The sequence below is a fragment of the Falco biarmicus genome, chromosome 6, assembly GCF_023638135.1.
Source record: "Falco biarmicus isolate bFalBia1 chromosome 6, bFalBia1.pri, whole genome shotgun sequence".
Taxonomy (NCBI): Eukaryota; Metazoa; Chordata; class Aves; order Falconiformes; family Falconidae; genus Falco; species Falco biarmicus.
The window spans coordinates 72,939,347-72,962,841 of record NC_079293.1 but is presented as its reverse complement, the minus strand read 5'-3'; the positions used below and the strand labels follow the sequence as shown (position 1 = coordinate 72,962,841).

Genomic DNA, 23,495 nt, shown 5'->3' with positions numbered 1-23,495 from the left:
GGAGAAGCCAATTAAAACAGCACATTTCCAGGGTTTTTTTGGTCCAGGGTGCTGGCCACATTGTCCACCCTCACACCAGGGTGGGTTTGGCTCCCAGGGAGTTGATGCTGCAGTTTGAGCTCTGGCTTGACCTGTGCAAAGGCGTGTTGGCCCCAGAGGGACCTTCGCCCTTGGCACCCAGCAAATGGGGCATTTTCAGTCCCAGCAGGGCTGAAATATTAACTGAGCATCCCTGTGGCAAAGCCGTAGCTATCCCAGAGTCCAGGGATGCACTGGGTTGAAATTTAACCTGGTGCCCTCAAGCTTGGTGGGTGCAAGTGACTATGGCTGGGTGCAGTCCTGCCCCCCTGCATCCAAACCCCACGGGGCAAAGCTAGTGGCAGAGCAGGGGTCTGTTGTGGGGTAAGGTTCTGGAGGTGCAGGATGAGGCCCACCTCCTTCCCACAGCAGCCCTGAGCCAGTGCCCCAAAGCAACTGTGGTTTTGTGGGTTCTGTCTATACACTCTTTTTTTTTCTTTTCTTTTCTTTTCTTTTCTTTTCTTTTCTTTTCTTTTCTTTTCTTTTCTTTTCTTTTCTTTTCTTTTCTTTTCTTTTCTTTTCTTTTCTTTTCTTTTCTTTTCTTTTTTCTTTTCTTTTCTTTTCTTTTCTTTTCTTTCTTTTCTTTTTTCTTTTCTTTTCTTTTCTTTTTTTTTTTTATTTTTTGCATTGCAGACAGGTTTCAAAGGTGAACCCCAGCAGCTGTGGATTTTCCAGCCCGCCCGCTGCATGCATGGGGCAGGGTCACCCTGCCAGTAGGCCGGCCCCGGGTCTGGGGCTCTGCACCCTCCACAGTCCCCCAGCATAACCCTGCCAGGCTCTGCCTGCACCCTGCACCCCCTGCATGCACTCCAAGTATGCACCTTGCACCCCAATACCCACATTGGGCATCCTGTGTGTGCAGCCTGCACCCCATGCATGCACCCTGTGGGTGCACCTTGCATTCTGGTACCTGCTCCCTGCACCCCGTGTGTGCACCCTGCAGCCTGGTGCCTGCACCCTGCACCTCATGTGTGTGCCCTGCACTCTGGTACCTGCACCCTGCACCTGATGTGTGCATCCAGCATCCTGCTTGTGCACCCCAACACCCCCAGTGCCTGCACCCTGCATGCTGCTGCCCCCCGCCTTGCACTCTGTTGCCCGCTCCCTGCAATCTGTGTGTGCACCCTGCACCCCAGTACCCGCGCTGTGCACCCTGAGTGCGCACCTTGCACTGCCTGCATGCACCCTGCACCTCATGTGTCCTTTGCATCACATGTGCACACCTTGTGAAAGGGTTAAGGCCCCGAGAACAAGGGAGATGTCCTAAATACCTCAGATACAGGTACTCAGCTGAACAAAAGTGGCTCCGGATGGGTGTGAGACGAGGAGGCACCTGCATAAGAGGTGCGCGGGGCCATAAAGATAAGAAAGTCACAAGAGAATGGCAACAACAGCCTGGGAGAACACGTGGCAGAAGTAAAGGTCAGTGGGTGGGTGCAGTGAAGAAGACTACAAGCCTTCATCTGCAGACCCTGACAGCCACCCAAAGACCACCAGGACAGACGACTGTGCACTTGGACCAGAGATTTCAATCTCAGGTTTGTTAAGGAGTTCTCAGCGATCTTGGGACTGTAATGTTAGGGTATATAGGCTCTGGCAGTTTGCACTGATGGTGAAGCTACCTCCAGTGCCCCCCCGTGCTCCAATAAAGGCTGCCTTGCTGAATAACAGCCTGCTGTTATTTTTACTCTATCAGACTCCTTACCCAGATGCACCTAGCTAACCGCTTCCACAAGGGAAGTTGAAAATCGAGGCGGTTTGGGTGCTGCCGACCCTTGCATCACCTGCACTGTACTTGTGCACCCTGCACCTTATGTGTGCATCCTGTACGCTGCTGCCCATCCCTTGCATTCTGGTGCCTGCACCCTGCACCCCAGTACCCATGCTGTGCACCCTGTGCGTGCACCCTGCGTGTACACCTTACACCATATATGTGCATCCTGCACCCCATGTGTGCACTTTGCGCCATATGTGTGCACCATTAACCCTGTGCGTGTGTACTCTGCGCCCTGCATGCTCAGCCTGCACCCCATCCATGCCATCCAGCAGATATTTCCAGCAGAAACTCATCTCACCCATTGCAGAGACACTGGTGGGGTCAGAGGGGTAGGAGGAACCCTGGGGGTGACTGTCCCTACCAGATACACTTGTCCCCTGACCATGGTGTGACTGCCACCAGCTTCTCTGAAGCAGAACCAGGCTGGGGAGGGCAACAGAACATGCACCTCCACTGCCATACCAGCATCTTGCTTAAGTGGTAAAAAAGCCGATGGAGGATAAGTAACAGGAGCTGAAGCTTTAATTCCTGCGCATGGCGCTCCTCAGGGGAATGAGTGTCCTGGGGAACAGCAGTGGCAGTGGAAGGTTGCTGCCTGTCCTTGGTGATTGGAGCAACACATCCCAGGGATGGTGGAGGTCAGACCTCCCGGCTTCGTGCTCGCTGACCTTTGGAAGGATTCACAGTCACATTCATCAGCACCAGCACGGATGAGCACAGAGCATGGAAGGGGGGGTGCCCAACTGCACCAGCAGTGCCAGAATTGGAGATTTGGGGGTTTTAGCTGTGCATCACTTTGCAAACACCCTGCAAGCAGCCTCGCAAACCCAGCCCTGTCTTTGTGGCTGGGTCCTGGACACACTGGGTGCTGTCGCTGTCGCCCACATGGTCACTACCGGAGCATCCCAGCTAGAGCAGAGGATGGAGCCAGGGGATGCTGCTGGGCTGGGCTGGCTCCAGGCTGCGTTTCACAGTTTCTCTGAGTGCAATGCCTTGTCAGCACTTCCCTGCAGCCCCCTCATGCCCACTGGCAGATGAACCCTGTGAGATAAGGCCCCAAGGGATTAAGCAAATTAAACTAATCTGTGATTTTACCCTCTGTGCACCACCTCCTTCTTTGGAAGAGCAAGAAAGCCCTGGCTGGCCTGGGAAAGCCCTGAACCCCCCAGGTTTGCAGTGCCACAGCCTGAGCAAGGGCTGCTCTGCACCAGAGAGTTGGTTTGCTTTGGGGGCTACTCCCCCACATAACATGGAGTGACCACCAAAGCCTTGCACCCTGCACCCTTGCAGCTTGTAAACCCCAAGACGCAGCAGCAGATGCAGCTGGGTCCAGCCACTGCTGCTGAGCCCAGTGGAAGAGTAACCTCACACCCCCGGTGGGATTTATTCTTTGCCAGAGCTGAACTGCTCAGAGCAGCTGAGCCTCTGCTCCCCCAGGGACATGTCGTGATTCTTCTTCTCAATATCCATTTTTTTTTGTTGTTCACCAAGGTGAGTGTTTAGATTTGTAGAGTGGGAATTGCAAGTACCTCCCAGAAAATAAACCCAGTCTTTTGTGTGCTGCCCTGGGAGCTCCAGGAGCTGCCCCTAATGCCAGGGCTTTGGGAGATTTTATCCAAGCCTCTGCTGCTGGATCAGGGCTTTGAAACCCACCCTGAGGTTTTCCAGACAGTTTCTTCTTTTTCACATCGAAGAGTTGAGAGGGGAGCAGGATAGGACCACCACGGTTCATGCAGATGGATACCACATCCACCCCGGGGGAGGGGTCTGCTGATGCAAGCTCTGCAGCATCCCAAGGGATGTGGTCCCTCTCCCTCTGCTGTGCCCAATGCCACTGTGAGCTGTGAAAAGAAATGGCTCAGAGGAGCCCAGTCCAAAGCCAGACTTCTTTTTTCATTGCAGACTCCATCCATCGCATCAGGGCCTGGTCCCATGGGTACTGTTAGCAGCAGCCAACCATTGCTCATGTTGATAGCTGAAGGGTTTCTCCTGGGAATAAACCCTCCAAGAGACAGGGTGAGGCCTCCGAGGAAACCTAGGTTGGATTTTGCATCTCTTCTCATGGTGTTTGCATTGCTCTGGCCATGCCCTCCCAAAACTGTCAGCATCAAAGCCCAAGTCTGCTTTGGCTTGGCTGGTTTCCTGGGTCCCTGCTCTGCAAGCAGTGGGGTGTCTCCATCCTAAACCAGGTGCCCTGGGCTAACTGCATCCCACCGGCCTGCATGGGCATCAGAGCTCATTGAACATGCTAAGGATGCATGCACCCGAGGACATGTACACCCCAGGGATGGAGGCTGCATGCACCCAAGGGACCAAGGCCACGTGCACCTGGGGAGCCAAGCACATGTGCACCCAAGGAGCCGAGGACACGTGCACTATGGGGACTGAGGACATGTGCGTCTCAGGGACTGGGGATGCATGCACTGGGGGGGATGAGGACACGAGGACATGTGTACCTGTGGGGACTGGGGATGCATGTACCCAGGGGACCAAGGGCATGTGCACTCCAGGGTGCTGAGGACACATATGCCTGGGGCACTGTAGATGCATACATCCCATGGGGCCAAGGGCATACACAGCCAGGGTGGGGGATGGGAGCTGGAGAAGCCAGTCTAGGCTGCAGGGGAGAGGGCATGGAGCTGGCATGGGGTGGGAATTTGCAGGAAGGGGGCTGCCGGAGCAGAGGGATGCCCTGCTGTGGCAATGCATGGTGCACGGGGAGGGATTACGTGGTGTGCAAGGTGGGAAGGGGGCTTAGGAGCTCTTTGCAGGTCCTCCTGCCTCCCAAAATCATTCCCAGGATCTGCAGAAGGGCTGGTGCACTGCTGGGCACCAATGCAGCCTTGCAGCCTGCCCTGAGCTGGGTGGAAACACCCAGGTCAGGCCCCTGTCAAGGGCTGGGGTGCAGGGAAGGCTGGTGGGAAGCTGCCAACACCTATTAAAACCACAAGCCCAGATGCCAGTGCCATGGGAGAGGCTGTCCTGGCAGCGCCTGTCTGGCTCCCCGGGCAGGGCCGAGGGGCGGGTGCTTGTCTGCAGCTCCCAGCTGCCCGGAGATGCTGCTTTTGGATTTTACATTTCATCAGCAGAGTCCAGCACAGCTCTGGCACTTGCTTCCGAGGCTGCCTTCCCTGCCAGCAAACCCAGAGAGGACGACAGCCAGGGTTACAGATAACTCCAGGCTAGGGGGAGCAGGTTTAAACACCTCGCTGCCTACCCAGGGGCTGGCTTTATTCTCTCCCCCCACGCCAAATCCACACAGTTCCTTTTTCAGGGATGAATCCGGATGCGAAACATTCCCGTGGGTTTGCTGGCAGAGCAGGGATGGGCTGGGAGGAGGGATGCAGACAGACAAACCACAACGCTCCAGCTGAAAATAGTTGAGGGCTGGGGAGAATCTGGGAGGCAGGGGTGTGGGGGTGGAAATACCAAGCATGTTTGCACAAATCCTTATGCTGTACTGGATGCCTGTTTACAACATCTGTTGGGGCCAGGAGAAGGGCCGAGAGCTCAGGGGAAGGGGGCTGCAGGCAGAGGCTGAGCCCTGGCACCACAGGGAAGAGGCAGCAAGATGCTGCACGACCCTGCACCCTAAAGACTACAGGACGAGCCGAGGTGCTGGGGTCACTTTGTGCTTTATTTCTCAACAAGGCAGAAGGCAGCGTTAATTATTATTAGTGCATTAAAACCTCCACACCAAAACAAACCACGTGGCACGAGCAGCTGCCGCCCCAGTGCAGCCCCTGCTATGGCACGAGGATGGCTCCAGCCCCAAACCATCTCCCAACACCCCAGGCTCCCCCCCTCCGAGAGCTCACCGATACCCTTTTAGCTGCACACAGCAGGGACAATGTGGTGCGCCGCCCTCCTCCCAGCCCTGGCTCACCCATCACTTCCACCTATCAAGCTCTAAAAAAAATACAAATCGAGCCCTAAAGGCAAAAATCCAACCCTAAAGGCAAAATCAGGCCAGGGAGGAGGGAGGCACGGGGCAGGGCTCTGCCTGCCAGTCCTGCTCACAGCCTGGAGATCTTGGGCAGGGGGATGTCGGGGGGGAGCCCCTCCAGCCATTTCACCAGGATCCTGTTCACCACCGCCGGCCTGGGGGCACAGCACAAAGCTGGGGTGGGAGCCAGCAACCCCTGGGACACAGGGGAGCCCAGCTCCGATGGAGCAAGGCCGTGTGCCACGCTGCCTGCAGTACCTCTCCATCTGCGTCCAGTGCCCGCACTCCTCAATGTGCTCCCGGTGCAGCTGTGGGATCTACGGAGGGATGCGCAAGAGTGGAGAGGGGCTGGTTTGTGCCAGCGTCTGGCACGCTGGGCATCAGGAGCCCACCCCAGGCTGCCCCTGCACCCTCAGCTCTTTATTTTGGCAGCAGCAAATCCCCTCCTGCCCACTGCAGTTAGGAGAGGAGACAAATACCCCCTTCTCCCCCCACCCTGTCTCAGCCTGCCCCCCTTTATCAAGTGAAGTCCCTGCGTCTGGGCCAAATCCAGCTCCTCTCAGCACGATGGCCCTGCCCCAGGGCTCTCCAGCAGTGGGATCTTATGGAAGCGGGATAGCTTTGGTGCATGCTGATCCTGGGCAGGGGTGGGATGGGAGGACACTGGCTTACCCACTCCTCCATGCCCCTGCTCATGCTGGGATGCAGCACCACATCCTTCCCAGCTGTGACCATCAGCGCTGGCATTGTGATCTATAGGAGACACAGGTGACAAAGGTGGGCAACGTGCTGGTTCTGCAAATACTCCCCGCGGGGCAGGATCAGTCCCCACCTTCCTGTCCTTGGCAGAGAGTGCCCAGTGCCAGTTGGGTCGCATGTTACGGTACCAGTTCAGGGGACCACTGGGAAGGAGGGGAATGGGATGGAGATGCTGGGACTCAGCTCCTGCCGACACCACCACGGGGACCAGCCCACTGCCCACAGCATGGCCAGCGCAGGAAGAGCCTTCAAGGGGAAAGCAGCCCCCCTCCGGCAGCCTCGTGCCTTCTTGGGGTTATGAAGCAAGGCCAAGGCAGGTGGGGGGTCCCCCTTCTGCAAAGGGGGGTACCCCACCAGCCCCCTGGGCTCCTGAGCTTACCTGAAGCCAGATTTTTTGAAGCGCTGGATGTAGTACTGCAGCTCAGGGCCGTGCAGGATCTGGCTGGCAGGGGGGTCTTCTGGGAAGCCCACCAGCAGCCCCCCTGCAAGAAGCAGCACAGTACTGCCCACCTGCAGCATCACCACCCGCAGCATCCCCATCCAATCCAGGTCCCCCCCAGCCTTACCTCGCTCCCAGACCTTGTGGAAGTTGAGCGTGAAGGGCAGGCGGTCCTGTGGAGAGAGGGGACTGAGGGAAGGCAGGGGCAGCACCATGCCCAGGGAGGAAAACCACCCAGGGGGGCTGCAGGCACCTGGGGCTCCATGCCTCTCCTCGCTGGGAGCCAGCACCGAGCACTGCTGCATCCTCAGGGATGCAGGAACTGACCGCACGGCTCTGGGCTGTGGAGCTGGGAGCAGACACCAAGCACCGCTGCATCCTGAGGGATGCCAAGACCCGACAGCGCAGCCCCAGGCCACGAAGCCGGGAGCAGCCAGGAGCAGCCGGCTGGGATGGCAGAAGGATGCTGCCAGCAAAGCATGGCCTCCTGCGCACTCCCGGGGCACTGTTATTTTAAACTGCAAAGTTTTTCACCCTGCAGCGAGACATTAACAATTGCAGGGGGTAAGGAAGTAGTGCCACGCTGACACAGTCACCCTGCAGGTATGTTGTGCCCCAGGCTGGGCTGCCACCCCCCAGGCAGCACAGCTTTCTAGGGGTCTTCTCCATCCCCACTCAGGGTCAGCTCTGAGTCCTGAAGAGGTGCAGGCCTTCGCTGCTTACAAGGATGCATTCACTCTGGTCCCTACTGATGGCTGACTTGAATGCAGACCTTGCTGTGGATGGGCAGCAAAAGGATGGCAGACACAGGGTGGAGCATGCCTGAGGGTCACTGTGGGCCACTGCAAAGCCATCCCTGAAGCTTTTGGCTCCTGGTGTGGGTGAGGTGGAAGGGCAGAGGGTGCCACATGCAGAACCCCAAGAAAGCTAGCAGGGCTTGGAGAGGACACCTCTGCTCCCGCTCTGGGTCCACCCTCAGCCTACCTCCTGGCGCACGGAGCGGATCAGGACCTTCAGGGTCCGGCCAATGTCCTTCTCGAGTTCTGCTTCTGCGATGCCCTGCAGGGGGGGGGGGGAAGCACCACAGGTGAAGCCAACCCTCCCCAGGGACCCAACCCACCCCAGGGCTGGATCCTGCTGCCCATTGGGGCTTGGGTGGAAGCTGGGCATGTTTCTTTGCCGAGTTCAGCATGGGAACAAGGTCTGGCAGGGGGACCACAAGCCATTTGCAGCTGGGTTGACAGCGAGAGCCCCACGGCGTGGCACCCTGGCTAACGGGGCAGGTGATGCCCAGCCATGAGCTGAGGACCCCGACATGGGCACGTTCCCATACTTGGAGGGATTTAAGCCCCAAAAGAGAGGGAGAGGATAAAACCTGTGGTCCTGGACTCACCGGCTCCTGGAAGTAGAACTGATACTCAAAGGTGGGATAGGTTTTCATCTTCTCCACGATGTCCACAGTGGGGTCAGCGGGTCTGTATGGGGTGTTGAGCGAGGCCACAGCTCTGGGACATCACAGAGGGGGGCAGAGTCAGCATCGCAGCCAGATTTGGGGTGCCCGGCATGAGCCAGGGCTTTGCTCCAGCGGGGGGAATGGAGAGGGCAGGATGCCTGGGGGTAGGGGCAGTCCCCAAGGAGCCACCTGCATGGCACAGACCCACCTCACCCTCTCGGGGTAGAAGAGAGCCATGTTCCAGACCACGGCACCGCCCCAGTCGTGGCCGACCAGCACAGCCTGCGGGATGCCCTGTGGGGAGGGGGGCCGTCAGCGTGTCCCCCCACCCGCAGCCTGGGGAGCACCTCGAAATCCTCCCCAAAACCAGGGCCCACGAGCGATCAGCAGGAGAGATTTGCCTTCCTCTGAAGCAGCAGAAAGATGAGAAAAGAGCAATAACTTATTCCCCCCCCTGCCCTTTTTTGTGTTTTTTTCTTTTCTTTTTCCCCCAAGGAAGCAGCATTACCTGATCCCCTGGAGCAATTTGCTCCAACTTAATTAAACATTTAAAGTACCTGAGCCTCTGGAGGAAAGAGATTCGATATTATCCACCAAAAACATGTCTGGAGGCTGCTTGTCCCCTGGGATCACCGATACGGGTCCCCACTGCCAGCACACTGGGTGACAGCACCGGGAACGTCTTGGTATTGGTGGAGCCGACCAAATCCCCAGGGGCTGGAGAATCCCCCAGGGCTGGCTGGATCCTGCCTGGAGCTGGGTACCCCGAGGTCACTGTTCCCCCCCTTCTATTCCATTTTTCTGACCTCTCTGTGCACCTACAAATAAATCCAATTAAACCCGGTGCTCCTGACAACACAGCGGCTGGTTCATAATTAGCTGATATTTAGAAGTATAATTAAAAGTCCCTCCTGGCAGACGTGGCTCGGGACCAGCTGTGTGTCAGCAAGCCCTGCTTGCTGCTGTTCCACAGCATGAAACCCGGCATCTAAGACCCCCAACAAGGGGCAGAGGGTTTGGTGGGAGTCCCAACATCTCCCACCTCCAATGTGGGGCTGAGTAGGTCCCCCTCCATGCTGATAGGTTTCATCCCACCATCCCTGGCCATCACTGTGCTAGCTCCTGGACCACTCTACATCTTCTGCATCCCCGATACAGGCTCAAACAACATGCAAAGCTTCACAAAGTCATTTATCTTCCTCCAAATCCTCCAGGTTGTCCCGGGGGAGGGAGGAGGAGCTCTCCTGGGAGGCAGAGGAGCAGGATGGGCCCTGATGGTAGTAGAGGAGCAGGGAAAACTGAAGTCCCAGCCATACAGCATGCAACAACTTCACATCCAATCTACCAAGCTCACCCCAAAGCAAAGGGGTGCCCACCCACTTGCCAGGCTGCACATCAATAGGCACCTCTATATCCATTTTCCTTATAATTTTTAATTCAGCATGAAGGCAGTTCCCCAGCAAAACGTCAGGGTCATTATCCTCACCCGCTCAGCACCAAACCAGAGCTGCTGCTCCTGTGGTGCCCAGCTTGGTTCCCTACTGAAAACCCATCCCAGCTCTGATGCTGGTACAAAACCACCATGGCTCCTCAAAAAGGAGCCGTTGCAAAACCTCAAGGGCTTTTTTTCCCCCTTGTTTCTTTGGGTTTTTTAGCACTGTTCTTTTTGAAGGACTCATTCCCTTGGAAGCCATTTCACAAGGAAAAAGCCCTGGAGATGCTGGCATATCTGTGGGATGTGCCTTCCCTTCCCTACCCTTCATCTCTTTTAAAAGGTGCAGGAATCAACCCCATCCCCTCGCCAGGACGGGGTTAAACCTGGACCTCCCAAACCCAAGTGGATCAGATGCCAAGATGACACTGGATTTGAGCTGTGCCAAGGCAACGTTGGTCCCCTAGCCACCCCAGCCACTTGGGAGCTGCTGCAGTTGGGGTTTAAGGAGGATGAAGGGGACGCAGCCCAGCATCCTTCTCCATGAGTATCTCGCTGCCTTACCAAAACCCTGCCGAGCCACAGATGCCACAAGCCCATCCCCCCATACTCAGCAAGGACACAAGGTCCACAAGAAGGTGACAAAGAACTGGAAACCCTCCCAAGGATGGGTTGTCTCCACTGGCAATGGGTTGTAGGAACATCCCCATCCCTAAAATCCTACCCATGGGGAACACAAAGATGGGGCTTGGTGCTACCCCAATTTTGGACCAAAGTCACTGGGGAGCTCAGATGTCCCAGCATGCAACAAAGTCACCAGGGAGTTCAGCTGTCCCTGCATGGGAAGGCAGAGGTGAAAGGCAGCTAGGGGGACACACACCCAAACCTTGCAAAGGAAGGACCTAGTATGGGGGGTTCCTCACCAGTTTGTCCAGAAAAACCACCAGGTCCTGGGGAAGAGAGAAAGGGTCAGATCCTGCCAGGGACCATGCCTTACTAGCCCATGCCACCCTCCACACTGCACTCATTCTGCCCATGCCCATACCCTGCAGCTCCTCACCTTGCATATCTGCTCCTGGGAATATTCTTTGACATCTGCACAAAGGACATAATCGCCATCATTTTAGTATCTACACATTTCTAAGGATGTGTTTTGCATCCACCAGAGCTGCTGGGGCTGCAGGAGCAGGACAGCTTTCACCCCCTCAGGAAAAGGCTTTTCTGCTCACCTCCTCCTGGGTCTTAGCCTTGGGGTTGGCAGCTCCAGCCCCACACCTCCCTGTCCCCCCTACACCCTGGCAAGCCCAGCTCACCTGGTGGGGCCGTGGACTCCCCGTAGCCCTTCATCTCTACAGCAATCACCCTGAAGCCAGCATCAGCCAAAGCTGGGATCTGTAAGGGAAAGCAGCAGCCTCTGAAGGATGCAGAGACCCTTGGATCCCACTCTCCCCTGGTGCCAGCACCCATCCCACACCTGCCCACCCCAGCATGCCTGGAGATGTCCCCAGGAGGGCAAACATGGGCTGGTGAGGCTGGAGGGTGAGGAACACTCCTGGGTTGTGTCCCTCACAGCTCAAGGCAGGGTGGTGGGACAGCCCTGGGACCCCCAGGAGTGGTGGCCATGCACACCCTCCACAATGCTCCAGCATCCCATCACCACCCTCCTCCCAGTCTCCTCCATCACCTGGTAGCGCCAGGAAAGCCAGGACTCAGGGAAGCCGTGGCAGAGGCAGATGACAGGGCCGTGCCCCATTTCCACGAAGTGCAGCTGGATGCCGGGCTGGAAGGGACGGAGAGCCCTTGCTGGCTGCAGGTGGCACAGCTTCACCCCTCCAACCCTCCACCTGCCCCAGCTTGCCACCCCAGAGCCACACAACCATGTTTTAGCCCCTGGGGTGGATGGAGAAGACCTGAACGATGGGGCAACCTCAGCATCGTCCACTCACAGCAGCTCATGCAGGAGGGTGGACAACCCGACAAGCCACCTCTTGGCTGGCACGTCCTTGCACGGGGCTCAAAACCCTCCCCAGGACACCTGCCCCACTCCAAGCCTTGCCAAACCCAGGGACACCTTGTCACCAAGGCAGTCACCTCCACCTACCCGGATGGGCACGTATCCGTGGCTCACAACAGATGGATCACACGCAGTTGGCAGGGGCTCTTCTTGGGTGAGAAGCTGCAGGGTGAGGAGGACAGGGCAAGCTCCTGAGCAAGGCTGGAGCTCCATGGGATATCCCCACCACCCTACTGCTGCTGAGATATCCATCCCTTTGATATCAGCATGGCTCAGCAGGTCCAGGGGATGAGGTTACTGGGGATGGGCAGGGTTTGCAGGAGATCACAGCCCCCATCCCATTCGTTTCCAAAGCCACGTGCAAGTCCTCCACCAGCACCGCATCGCAGAAAGACCCAGAAGATCACCAGAAGAGCTGGGGACAGAGGGGACTCGGACGACCTCTACATGCCTGGATGCCCGAGAGCTCCTCCAGCTCCTTCAGGACGGTTTCGGTGTCCCTGACGAGGACAGTGGCTATGCCCATCTCTTGGGCCGGTTTCAAGTTCTCCCCGATGTCATCCAGAAGGATGACCTGGAGGTACACCAGCAAGAGGCTCAGCTCTCCGGGAAGGGCAGCCACGGTGTTTGGCCAAGAATTTTGGGTGCTTGGAGGGACCCTCCATGCCCTGTTTCTGGGGTGACGGTTGTACCTCCTGCGGCTTCGCCTGCAGCACATCCAGGGCGTAGGTGTAGATCTTGGGATCTGGCTTCTGCACTCCGAGCCGGCAGGACTCAATCACTAGGTCGAAGTGGCGATGCAGCAGGTTCATCAGCGTGGCCGTGAAGAGCCTCCCAGCACTGTCATCCACCCAGTTGTTGGTGAGGATGCCCGTCTTAAGTCCTAGGGAAAGGCAAAGCAGAGAGTGCTGGTTTTCCCATTCCAGCTCTCCAGAGCGCCTTTGTTTTCACCTCTCCTGCCTGGCCGCATTTCTTAGACCTCATCCTAAAATCTCCAATTTGCAAGGCTCTGTCCAGACCAGGACACCCCAGCAGGAGATCAAAGGATGCTCAGCAGGAGCTTATGCCCAATTTGTACTTCCAGGAAAGCAAGGCTTGACCACCCCAGTGCAAGTAGGACATGAGCCAGAGCTCAGGCACAGTGAGATGCCGAGCCCATGGACCAGCCATGGTGTGGGGCCAAGGGCTACAACATCCTCCTAATTGCTGGCTGGGTGATAACATCTCTGATGGACTTGGTAGCTGGGCTTAGAATATTTCATTAGAGGATGCTGAGAATCAGGAGTGCCCAGATGATGATGTAGGCCTTGGTGGGATCGACCAGCACCCGGTGGTGAGATTGACCAGGAACCTCGTGGCACCTGCCTGGGAGGGGAACAGCACCCTTACTCCAGCACCCCTTGCCTAAAAATCCTCAGCACCCACCGTTCCTCCGCAGCACCCTTGCTGCCTGCAGAAGGGGGGCATTAATCATCCCCTTGGCCGTCATCTCTTCAAAGGCTTGGGTGACAGAGAAGGTGGGTGGCAGGGTGATGCCTGAGGCAGAGGCGTGCTGCCTGCAGCCCTCTTCCATCAGTGACAAGAGCTGGAAAACACCCGTGCAGTCATAGAATCATAGAATAATGGGATTGTTTAGGTTGGAAAAGACCATTAAGAGCATCAAGTCCAACTGTTAACCCAGCACTGCCAAGCCCACCACTAACCCATGGCCCCAAGCACCACATCTACAGTCTTTTACATCCCTCCAGGGACGGTGCCGCCCCCCCCCCTCCCTGGGCAGCCTGTCCCAGTGCTGGACACCCTTTCGGTGAAGAAATGTTTCCCAGTCTCCAACCTAAACCTGCCCTGGTGCAGCCTGAGGCCGTTCCCCCTTGTCCTGTCGCTTGTGACCTGGGAGCAGAGACCGACCCCCCTGGCTGCAGCCCCCTCCCAGGCAGCTGTAGGGAGCGATCGGGTCCCCCCGAGCCCCCTCCTCTCCAGGCTGACCCCCCAGCCCCCCCATCAGACTGGTGCCCCAGCCCCTGCCCCAGCCCCCTGCCCGGCTCTGGACACGCTCCGGCCCCCCAAGCTCTGTCTGGGAGTGAGGGGCCAGAACGGACCCCAGGGCTCGAGGGGCGGCCGCACCGGTGCCCAGCGCAGGGGGACGGTCCCTGCCCCGGCCCTGCTGGCCACGCCATCGCTGACACCAGCCAGGGTGCCGCTGGCCTCGGCCACCTGGGCTCGCTGCCGGCTCATGCCCAGCCGCTGCCGCCCAGCCCCCCCGGCCCTTTCCCGCCGGGCAGTTCCCAGCCCCCGGCCCCGGCCCGCAGCTGCCTGGGGCTGGTGTGACCCCAGCGCGGGGCCGGCACCGCCCGGGGTGACCCTCGCGCAATTGGCCTCGGCTCATCGATCCAGCCTGCCCAGACCCCCCTGCAGAGCCCCCTGCCCCTCAGCAGGTCAGCACTCCTGCCCAGCTTGGCATCATCTGCAAAGGTACAGAGGGAGCACTCGATCCCCTCGTCCAGATCATTGATAAAGGCATTAACCAGGGCTGGCCCCAGCACAGATCCCTGGGGAACACCACTGGTGCCTGGCTGCCAGCGGGATGTGATCCCATTCCCCACCGCACTTTGGGCTCGGCCATCAGCCAGCTTTTAACCCAACATAAAGTACACCCGTCCCAGCCATGAGCAGCCGGTTTCTCCAGGAGATGCTGTGGGATGTGCCAAAGGCTTCACTAAAGTCCAGGCAGACATCACAGCCTTCCCTCACACGCTGAACCACCTTGTCATCGAAGGAGATCAGGCGCGTCAAGCAGGACCTGCCTGTCATAACCCCAGGCTGGCTGGGCCTGATCCCCCTGTTGTCCTGCCCATGTTGTGTGACGGCACTCGGAGTGATCTGCTCCGTAACCTTCCCTGGCACCCAGGCCAGGCTGCAGATCCTCCTTCAGCCCTTCCTGTAGACAGGTATCACATTGGCTTCCCTCCGGCCAAGTGGGACCTCTCCGGTGAGCCAGCACTGATGATAAATGATGGAAAGTGGCTGGGTAAGCACTTCCACCAGCTCCCTCTGTACCCTTGGGTGGGTCCCATCCAGCTCCATAGACTGCTGTGTGGCTAAGTGGTGCAGCAGGTCACTGACCACTTCCCCTTGGATTAAGGGAGCTTCACCCTGCTCCCTGTCCCTGTCTTCCAGCGCAGGGGGCTGGGTACCCAGAGAACAACTGGTTTGACTATTAAAAGTCTGACACAAAGACGGCGTTAGGTATCTCAGCCGCTTCCCCATCCTTTCTCACTGTGTTCCCCCCGCTGCCCCCCAGCATCCAATAAAGGATGGAGATTCTCCTCAGCTCTTTTTCTTGCTAACAAATTGCTAAAAATATTTCTTATTGTCTTTTAACAGCAGTAGCTGGGTTAAGTTCTAGTTGGGTATGGGTCCTTCTAATTTTCTCCCTGCATAACCTCACAACATCCCTGTAGTCCTCTGGAGTTGCATGCATTCCACTGACACCCAAAACCCAAAGCACAGTGCACCCCCGAGCCTGCTCCCCTCGGCTCCCTCCCGAGCCCCATCAAGCTGGCAATGCTCCATGCTGGTACCCGAGGGCTCACCTGGGTCAGGGTGATCTGCCCCCTCATCGCTTTGGCATAAGGACCATCAGAGCCACTGGCAAACATGACCTCCCGCAAGAAATTCCTGCCAGACAAGGGAGAAGAGGTCAGCTGGGAGGGGACCCCAATACCAGGGGGGTGTTGGGGTGCGCTATGGGGAGGGGGATGCTCTGCACTGGGGATGTGGAGCTCCATCCTCCATCTCCACCCAGACGGTCCATCTCCATCACAGGACCAAGAGATTTGCTGCCCATTTATTTCCACTGGCAGCTCAATTACTTCACCCTGTGGACAGAGGAGCAGGGAGTTTTGCCAGGAATTAAAAAAAAAAAAAAAAAAAAAAAGAAGTGCAAAGAGCAAGGTATTTTGTAAGCTGTACCTCAGGGAAAATAATGTGTCCCTATCACAAGATCACAAAAGGCCTTCTTAGGCAGCAATAAAACAAGATTACAGCGACTGGCTTTGGGACAAAGCTCTCCTCCAAGTCGATAAAAGCACAGCTCAGTTAAAAATAAAGTGGCTTTACCTGTTCCAGCAAGATTGCTGTCACTTTTTTTTTTTACTATAAAGCGAAGCAAAAAGATGTTTGATGACCTGATAATCTGGGAATTTATTGCTCCATCTGTTCCACGTCCTCCAGCATTTAGTTATTTAATATTTTATTCTTCCTTTTTTAACTCCCAGCTTTTTTTTTTTTTTTTTTTTTCCTTTCCAAACACCCAGGCGCTGCCAGGAAAGCCTGAGCTGTTGGGAGGTGCTGACAGACAGAACCAGTCTGGCTCCTCTTTGGGAGCTTTTGGGGTTACCAGTTCCCCAACACCCCACATTCCATGGGGCAAAGGGTTCACTAGGACGCGAGGAGCTGTTCAGAAGCCACTCCAGGGGGTCGGTGCTTTGGGTTTCGCCAGCTCCAGCCTGTGCACTGAGTTGTGTCGGGTCTGAGCACTGGGGCTGGGATGGGCTTAATTAATTAACCTGCACCCACATCCAGGAGAGCCCCCCCACCTTCCCCCAGCCTGCACCCCAAATCCAGGCAGGAGGTCCTCAGCCTGTACCCCGTTGTATACACTGGGACCCCCACCTCCCGTCCAGGACAGAGGGTCCCCAGCCCTGTCCTCTTGCTGGGACGGCCCCGGTTGCGCAGACCCCGCGCGGGCGGCGGCCGCACACACACAAGTGTTGTCGCCTCGTATTTACGTGTCTCCAGCCGAGCGGCCACCCGCCGAAACGCGGGCGGGCGGGCGAGTGAGTGCCGCCGGGCCAGGCCATACCTGGGCAGAGCGCAGTCCCGCTCGCAGGAGCCCAGAAAGTGCTGCAGGCCGGGCCGGAGGAGCACACCGCCCAGATCGAACAACACGGCCCGCCGCGCCATGGCCGCCCCACAGCCGCCCCGCCGGCACCCAGGCTCGAACCCGCGGCACCCCCGCCGCCGGCGCTGAGGCCCCTCCGCCGCACTGCAGCCCCGCCCCCACGGCCTCGCCCCGCCCCCGGGCCGGCGCCGGGCTGGGTCCTAGCGCCGCCGCCTGCGCCCGTCACGGAGGGTGCCCTCCCGGACGCCTGCGACCCTCCGCAGGTCACCCCTGCGCGGAGGACACGCCGCTCCGCCCCACCAGCACCCTCCCGGACCCGTGGGGCTGTGGGATTCCGGCCCCACGTCTGGTGGTGGCAGCCCCTCGGCTCCCTGCTGCCCGGGTTTTGTCCATAATCGGGTTTTCTTCCATTAACGGGGAGTCCGGGCTTCCCCCTCAGCTCCCGCGGCACCCCAAGGTGCAGCAGCACCCTCTGACCCAACCTGCCCGCACCCAACTCCGAGCAGCCTGATCGGGCTGAAAGTAGGAGGGGGCAGGGGTGCACGGGCAGGACTGGCCATGTGCTGCAGGCAGGCACACACGTGCACACACACATGCATGCACACATGTTCACATGCACAGAGATGCAAATGCACATGTCTGCATACATACATGCACACATATATGCACACGTGCACACGTGCATGCATGCACAGCTATATGCACTTGTGCACACATACATGCATACATGCATGTTCACATGCACAGATGCACACACATACATGCACACGTGCAAACCTATATGCGCATGTGCACACCTGCATGCATGCATACATGTAAGTATACATGCGCACACACAACATATGTAGACATGCATACACACATGTGCACATAAATGCACACACACATATGTGCATGTGCACATGTGAAACACGTGTGCATGCTGACCATGTATGCACACCACCAGGCACATTGCTGAGGATGTATGTGCACCTTTAAGCATGTGTGCACAGTGAGGCTGCGCAAGCACTACCAGGCATGTGTGTGCACATTGAGCACATGTGCACACTCAGCACATGCATGCACACTCAACGTGTGTGCACTGCTAACTAAGCATGTGCATACACAGTCAGCATACATGTGCACAGTCAGCATGTCTGTATGCTGCCAGGTATACATGCATGTGCAGGCACACTCAGCACATGTGTGCACACTCAACATGTGTGTGCACTGCTAACTAAGCATGTGCATGCACACTCAGCACACGTGTGAACAGTCAGCATGTGCATGCACTGCCAGGCATGTGCAGGCACAGCCAGTGTACATGTGCACACTCAGCACATGTGTGCACTTCTAGGCATGTGCGTGTAAACTCACCACACGTGTGCACTGCTAAGCAGGTGTATGCACTGCTGAGCACAGTTGCACACCACCAGGCAGCTGCGTGGGCCCTGAGCACATATGTGCATGCTCAGCACAGGTCTACATGCCAAGCACATACGTGCACACACGTGCGTGCTGCCTGGCCATTTCAGCAATCCTGAGCGGCAACCCGGAGAGGCAGCCCCAGGGGGGACACGCGGCTTCCGTGCACCCTGAGCCAGCCCTGGCACACTCGACCGTGGCGGTGGCTGTGGCCGTGGCGGTGGCCGTGACCGTGGCCATTCGTGTGCGTGCGTGGGGGCCGGCCCTGCCTCGAGGAGCCGCTGGCAGTGCGGTGGCAGGACGCTGAGTGGTGAGCGAGGGTGGCGGCGGGGGGGGGGGGCGGTCGGCAGTGGTTTCACACGCAATCCCAGCCCCCTGCCTCAGTTTCCACACCTGCAAAACAAGCGGTGGGATGCTGGCTGGGGCACAGCTTTGGCGCGGGGGGGGGGAGGGGGGGTGCTTAGGGGGGTAACTGCACCCCTGCCCGCTGGAGCGGGGCTGGCGGGGGCTGTTCCTTGCTAGGATGGCTACTGGGGGGGGGGGGGGGGGGGGCGGGGAAGAGTTATTTTAAGGGGGCTCAAGCCCAGACAAGCCATGCGTTAATCAGCAGCAGCCTGCTGCTGAGGCTCCGTGTCCCCCGTTCCCTGTCGCCAACCTCCCGCTGTCCCTGGGACACCTGATGGGACCTCCCAGCACCCTCCCAGGGTGGTCCAGTGCCGGGCAGGCGGGTGAAACCCCCTTCCCCGATTCCTGGCATGGCTCAGATCGGCGGGGGGCGAAGGCTTTTCCTCCTCCCATCGCAGTGGGGGCAGCTCCAGCGCACCCCCTCTGCTCACCCCAAAAGTAGGGCTGCAAGCCCCCCCGAGTCCCAGCTGCCGGGGCCAAAAGGTGGGAGCAATTGGGGGGGGGGGGGGGCGGGGGAAGGAAAAACGTTACTGGCCTGGTGGTGTTCTGGTGGGAAGAGCTGGGAGGAACAACCCAGCAGCCTTGGTGCCAGAGAAGTGCCAGCATGGCCGGCTCCTGGCAGGGCTGGGCTGCGGTGCTGAGCTCTGTGCTGGGGGCTCCCCACTGCACCCCCCCTCACTCCACCCCCCATCCTGCTTTTTGGGGCCCTTTGCTCTAAAGTGAGAGCCACTCACCCCTGCCAGGTGCTGGCCTGAGACCTGAGGAGCTCGTTGCACCCCAGGGTGCTGGCAGGGAGCTGTGGTACCGATGGGGGTCCCCCCCCTTCCCTCTGCAAAGGGGCTCGGGGCTGGCTGGGAGGATGTGAGGTGCCGGTGGGGACACCCTCAAACGCCACATCTCTTCAGCTGCCGTGGCAGCAGCCTCTGGCACCCGCTTCCCCAGCCCTGGCGCCAAGGTTTTCCGGCGGTGGTTTTGAAAGAGCTGTATTGTCTGCCCACCCTCCACCCCCCACCCCCCCCAGCCGCCGCAGCCTGGCTGCTTTTCCATGGCTCCGGAGGGGGTTTTGGGAGGATGATCTGGATCAGCCTCACCCCGGCCCTTCCAACCCTCATCTTAACCCCTCCGTGCCTCAGTTTCCCCATTGCTATACTCCATGTGATGTGCTGAGGGGGTGCATAAAGGGTCCTCCCTCCCGCCCAGGGAGGGTCTTCCGTGGTGTGAGGAGAGCGGGGTACAGCACCCCCAGATCCCAGCAGCCAGAGATGCGTATGCAGGGGAAAATAAGGGTGCCTGGAGGATTTTGCTGGTGCAAAGTAGAGGGGGACCAAAAAGGGTCTCAGAGGCTGTCTCAGCCACAGTCTTGACCCCCTCCCCATTTCTCTTTGCTATTGCAGGACACCATGGTCCCAGGGGCCCCCAGCTGGTGTCTGCTGGTGGGGTTCTGCACCCTCGGTCCCCCTGCCACCATCCAGGGGGTACCTGAAGAGGATGTGACACTCAGCACCAGGACAGAGGAGCTGGGATACCACCTCGCCCAGGATGTGGACCCCCTCCAGGACCCCCAGCGCTGTGGCATCACCTTCCACACCCCCAGCCCTTGCAGCCCCCTTGGACCTCCTGTCTCTGTCTCTCGTGATGAGCTGGATCATCTCAAGAACCTCTTGCAGGACACCAAGGCCAGCCTGAAGGATGTGGAGATGGCGGCCACACTGGAGGACAACCAGACCCGCTACCAGGACATCATCACCGAGGCGCTGCCTGCCATCCATGGGGCCAACCTGGAATTTCAGGAGAGCCTGGATAATATCCGCAGGGAGCTGGAGGCTCACATGGCTGAGGCTGATCACCCACAAACAGCTGAGAAGAAGGAGAAGTAAGTGCCATGGGAAGAGAATGGAGATGCTCCATGGAGCAGATATCCCAAACTCTTCAGGTGGGAGCAGCCCCAGGCTGCAGACACCTGGGGGTGGTGGTGTCTGGGTGTCCCCAAGGGTCCCACAGCCTTTGTGGTGGCTCTCAGGTGACACATGGTGTTCAGATGCTCAGCAGACCACCACCATTAACATCCGTGTGTGTGTCTCTGCCCTAAAGCCACCACAGCAGGGCCGGTGAGGGGTCCTCTGAGGGCAGGGTTGGGGGATGAGGTGTCAGGAGCAGGGATTGTCACTCCTGAACCAGTGACCCAGTGCAGCTGAGCCACAATGTGATGATGGAGCAGCGTTCACCAGGATGGAAGAATTGGGGTACCTGCTCCTCTAGGTTGGGACCCTGTCCCAGGAGCCCCAGTGCTTCAGCATCACCTTCCACACCCCATTGCAGGAAGGCTGGTGCGGACACAGGGGACACTAAGTCCACTCTTCTCCTCCCCAGGCTGTGGAAGGGTGTCCACGTAATGGCCCACATGCTACGTCTCACTAGGCGCCTGGCCCAGACCCTCGACGATGCCTCCCACCACCTCCACGCTGAGCTGAGCCGGCACTGGCAGAGCTTGGCTGCCCAAGCCACCACCACCGCTGAGCCCTAGGACAGTGGGGACGGGCTCCACTGTCACCCTGTGTATGGCCTTGCTTGCTGGTAGGACCCCAACCCAGCTCATCTCCACAGATTTTGGGGTGTCCTGGCTCCTCTCCCCGGCTCTGGGAGCTGAGACTTTGTTTGCAGGAGGTGGTTGCAGAGAGGTCTGGACACTGGAGCTGGCAGCACCAGGAAGGGACAGGAGGTTGGTACCCTCTACCTGGTGCCATCGCACACACGATGCCATCACTCGTGATGCCATTGCACACATGATGCTGTTGCACATGTGTCACCATCACACATATGATGCCATCGCATATGTGATGCCCTTCACCCCGGCCCCAAGTGTTTGATGCATTTATCCTGCAGGAGCTCAGCCATCATATAGCAGAGCCTGGTGCCACCGTGCGTACTCAGCCCCTTGCCCGGGGGAAAACCCTTCTGTGGGGAGTTACTTCCTATCCCCAGCAGACCTCTGCATCCCTTTGGTCCTCCCTGGAAGAGCTTTAGCCACACGGGCTCCCTTTTTTCACAGCTATCCAGCCCCATGTGCCAACAGCTAAGCCATCACACCCCGAGCCTGGCCTGAACCGGGCTCCCAGGGCTCCCCAGAGGGTCTTAAAAATTAAGTCCAGCTCTTTTGGCACTTAGCTGCATCTCGCCAGTGGTCCAGCAGCATCACTGCCCTCCTGGCATGGGTGCTGCCACTGCCAGCCCCAGTTAATCCTTCACTCTTGGGAACACCTTGTCCAGGCTTGGAAGAGCCTTTTTGCCCCTGGGGTGGCAGGAGCGGAGGCTGGCTCTGGAGCTGCAGGCAGGGCGGAGGGGAGGGAGCTGCCCAGCCTGCGCAGGGCAGAGCAGGCAGCAGGAGAGCGGTTGGAGATGAGCTGCTTGGCAATAAATTGAAACTGGCAACTCCAGTGTTCCCAACCCACTGAGGTCTGGGCAGCAGGAGAACAGCTGGAGGCAGAAAATCTCTCTGTGTTTGCAAGCCTGGATGTTCTCCCGGGAGGCTGGAGGGAATGGCCAGGGCCACCCCGGCACGTCGGGCTTGGGGCACCCTGCTATCCCCGTGGTGCACCCTAGGGATGGGCAAGAGGCAGAAATACCCCTGGGCAGTAGCAGCGGCGCTTCTGCAGGAGCTGCAGGCAGCAAAATAAAGATGCATTGCACTCTGCCAGGCGTCAGTGTTATCTCTGCGTCTGTTTTCTCTCCCTCCTCTGCTGTCTAGGGGGAAAGGAGGGTGGATCGGTTTGGTTGTGGTGTTAACTGGCCCTCCACCTCCAGTCAGGAGCCCAGCGAAGGAGACAGGCTCCCTAGCACCCACAGTGCTTCCCACCACCCTCTGAGCCTTCAATCCACCATCCCTGCAGTCAGCTCTCTTTTTTCCTCCCCAGAAAAATCAATGTTGGTTGTCTTTTTTTCCTGATTAATTTTCTATGGTCTTACTTGGCTCATCCTTCTCCCTAATTCCCTCCCTTTGGTGGGCCCAGATCGATCTCTTGGAGCAGTCCTTGCAATTGCCAGCTGCTCCCCATCCCTCTGGCATCCATTGTTCCATCTCCCCCCACTCCCCATCACCCCAGCTTCAGGGGTCCATCCAGCACCAAACACCCTCCCTTTGGCCTTGCGGGCAGCCTTGGGACGTGGCCTCAGGGCTCTGTGCTGTGGCATGGGGACAGGGCTTTGCACCACACCACTGGCTGCAGTGTGGTTGCCTAGGGAAGGGGGAGGTTGCCAGGCTTTAAAAAAACCCAGAAAGGTGGTTTGGTGCAATCATGACATAGGTGAGATATCTGGATCATCCCAGTGCGATGCTTGCATCACTGAGATGTTTGTGGCCATGGGGCTGCAGACGGAACCACCCATTATCTACTTGGGTTTGCCACCCACTGCTGCTGGGGTGGTGGGGTGGCAGGGTACCAACTCTGTGGTCCTCTTCCCCATGGATTTCTGGTATTCAGCATCCCAAGAGTAGTGGGCATGGATGCAGGCAGGATAGAGGGGTCCTGCAGTGGAGTTGGGGGAAGCAGCAAATTTAGGTGCCCTCCATGCCTGGGTCTGCTTTTGCATTTATCTTCCAGGGGAAAGGAAGCAAATCATCGGGCAGGGCCCTCAGGGCTGCAAATTGCACCCTTGGGCTTCATTTACAGGAAGGCTGCACATTACATTTCCTAGCAGGAAGGAAGGAGAGAGGCTGGTGTGGGAAGGCTGGGTCTTGCCCTGCCTGGGTGGTCGGGAAGCAGTGGGGAGCCCTGCGTTTCCCATCCTCTTGCAGTGGAAGAACCACGTTCCCGGCCCAAAGTCACCCTGTCCCCATCCCCGAGACAGCAGGGGGAAGGGGTCTGCAGGGGTGGTGGTGGTGCTGGAT

At 58.3% G+C, this 23,495-nt stretch overlaps 2 protein-coding genes across 4 annotated transcripts; one reads left to right on the top strand and one right to left on the bottom strand.

Moving 5' to 3' along the window:
• Positions 1–5,471: 5,471 nt before the first annotated feature.
• Positions 5,472–16,947, bottom strand: EPHX2 (epoxide hydrolase 2). 3 transcript variants are annotated; one of them, XM_056344347.1, is made up of 19 exons: positions 16,763–16,946; positions 15,492–15,576; positions 13,324–13,483; positions 12,591–12,781; positions 12,350–12,472; positions 11,986–12,060; positions 11,569–11,664; positions 11,198–11,276; positions 10,945–10,979; positions 10,808–10,834; positions 8,661–8,746; positions 8,393–8,504; positions 7,984–8,058; positions 7,127–7,172; positions 6,940–7,042; positions 6,634–6,703; positions 6,474–6,554; positions 6,060–6,118; positions 5,472–5,956 (listed from the first exon to the last, which is right to left on the bottom strand). In XM_056344347.1, the coding sequence occupies exons 1-19, from the start codon at positions 16,861–16,863 to the stop codon at positions 5,872–5,874; spliced, it is 1,689 nt and encodes a 562-aa protein (XP_056200322.1). In that variant the 5' UTR covers positions 16,864–16,946; the 3' UTR covers positions 5,472–5,871. The 3 variants fall into 3 exon arrangements, 2 of the variants coding, with proteins under 2 accessions (XP_056200322.1, XP_056200323.1); XM_056344348.1 differs by lacking the exon at positions 12,350–12,472 and having other exon boundaries at positions 16,763–16,947; XR_008822694.1 differs by lacking the exons at positions 5,472–5,956; positions 6,060–6,118 and having other exon boundaries at positions 6,475–6,554; positions 6,634–6,806; positions 16,763–16,947.
• A 1,420-nt stretch (positions 16,948–18,367) lies between these two features.
• Positions 18,368–22,308, top strand: LOC130151454 (uncharacterized). Its single transcript, XM_056343748.1, has 3 exons — positions 18,368–18,515; positions 20,005–20,483; positions 20,981–22,308. The coding sequence occupies exons 2-3, from the start codon at positions 20,011–20,013 to the stop codon at positions 21,132–21,134; spliced, it is 627 nt and encodes a 208-aa protein (XP_056199723.1). The 5' UTR covers positions 18,368–18,515; positions 20,005–20,010; the 3' UTR covers positions 21,135–22,308.
• Positions 22,309–23,495: the final 1,187 nt, after the last annotated feature.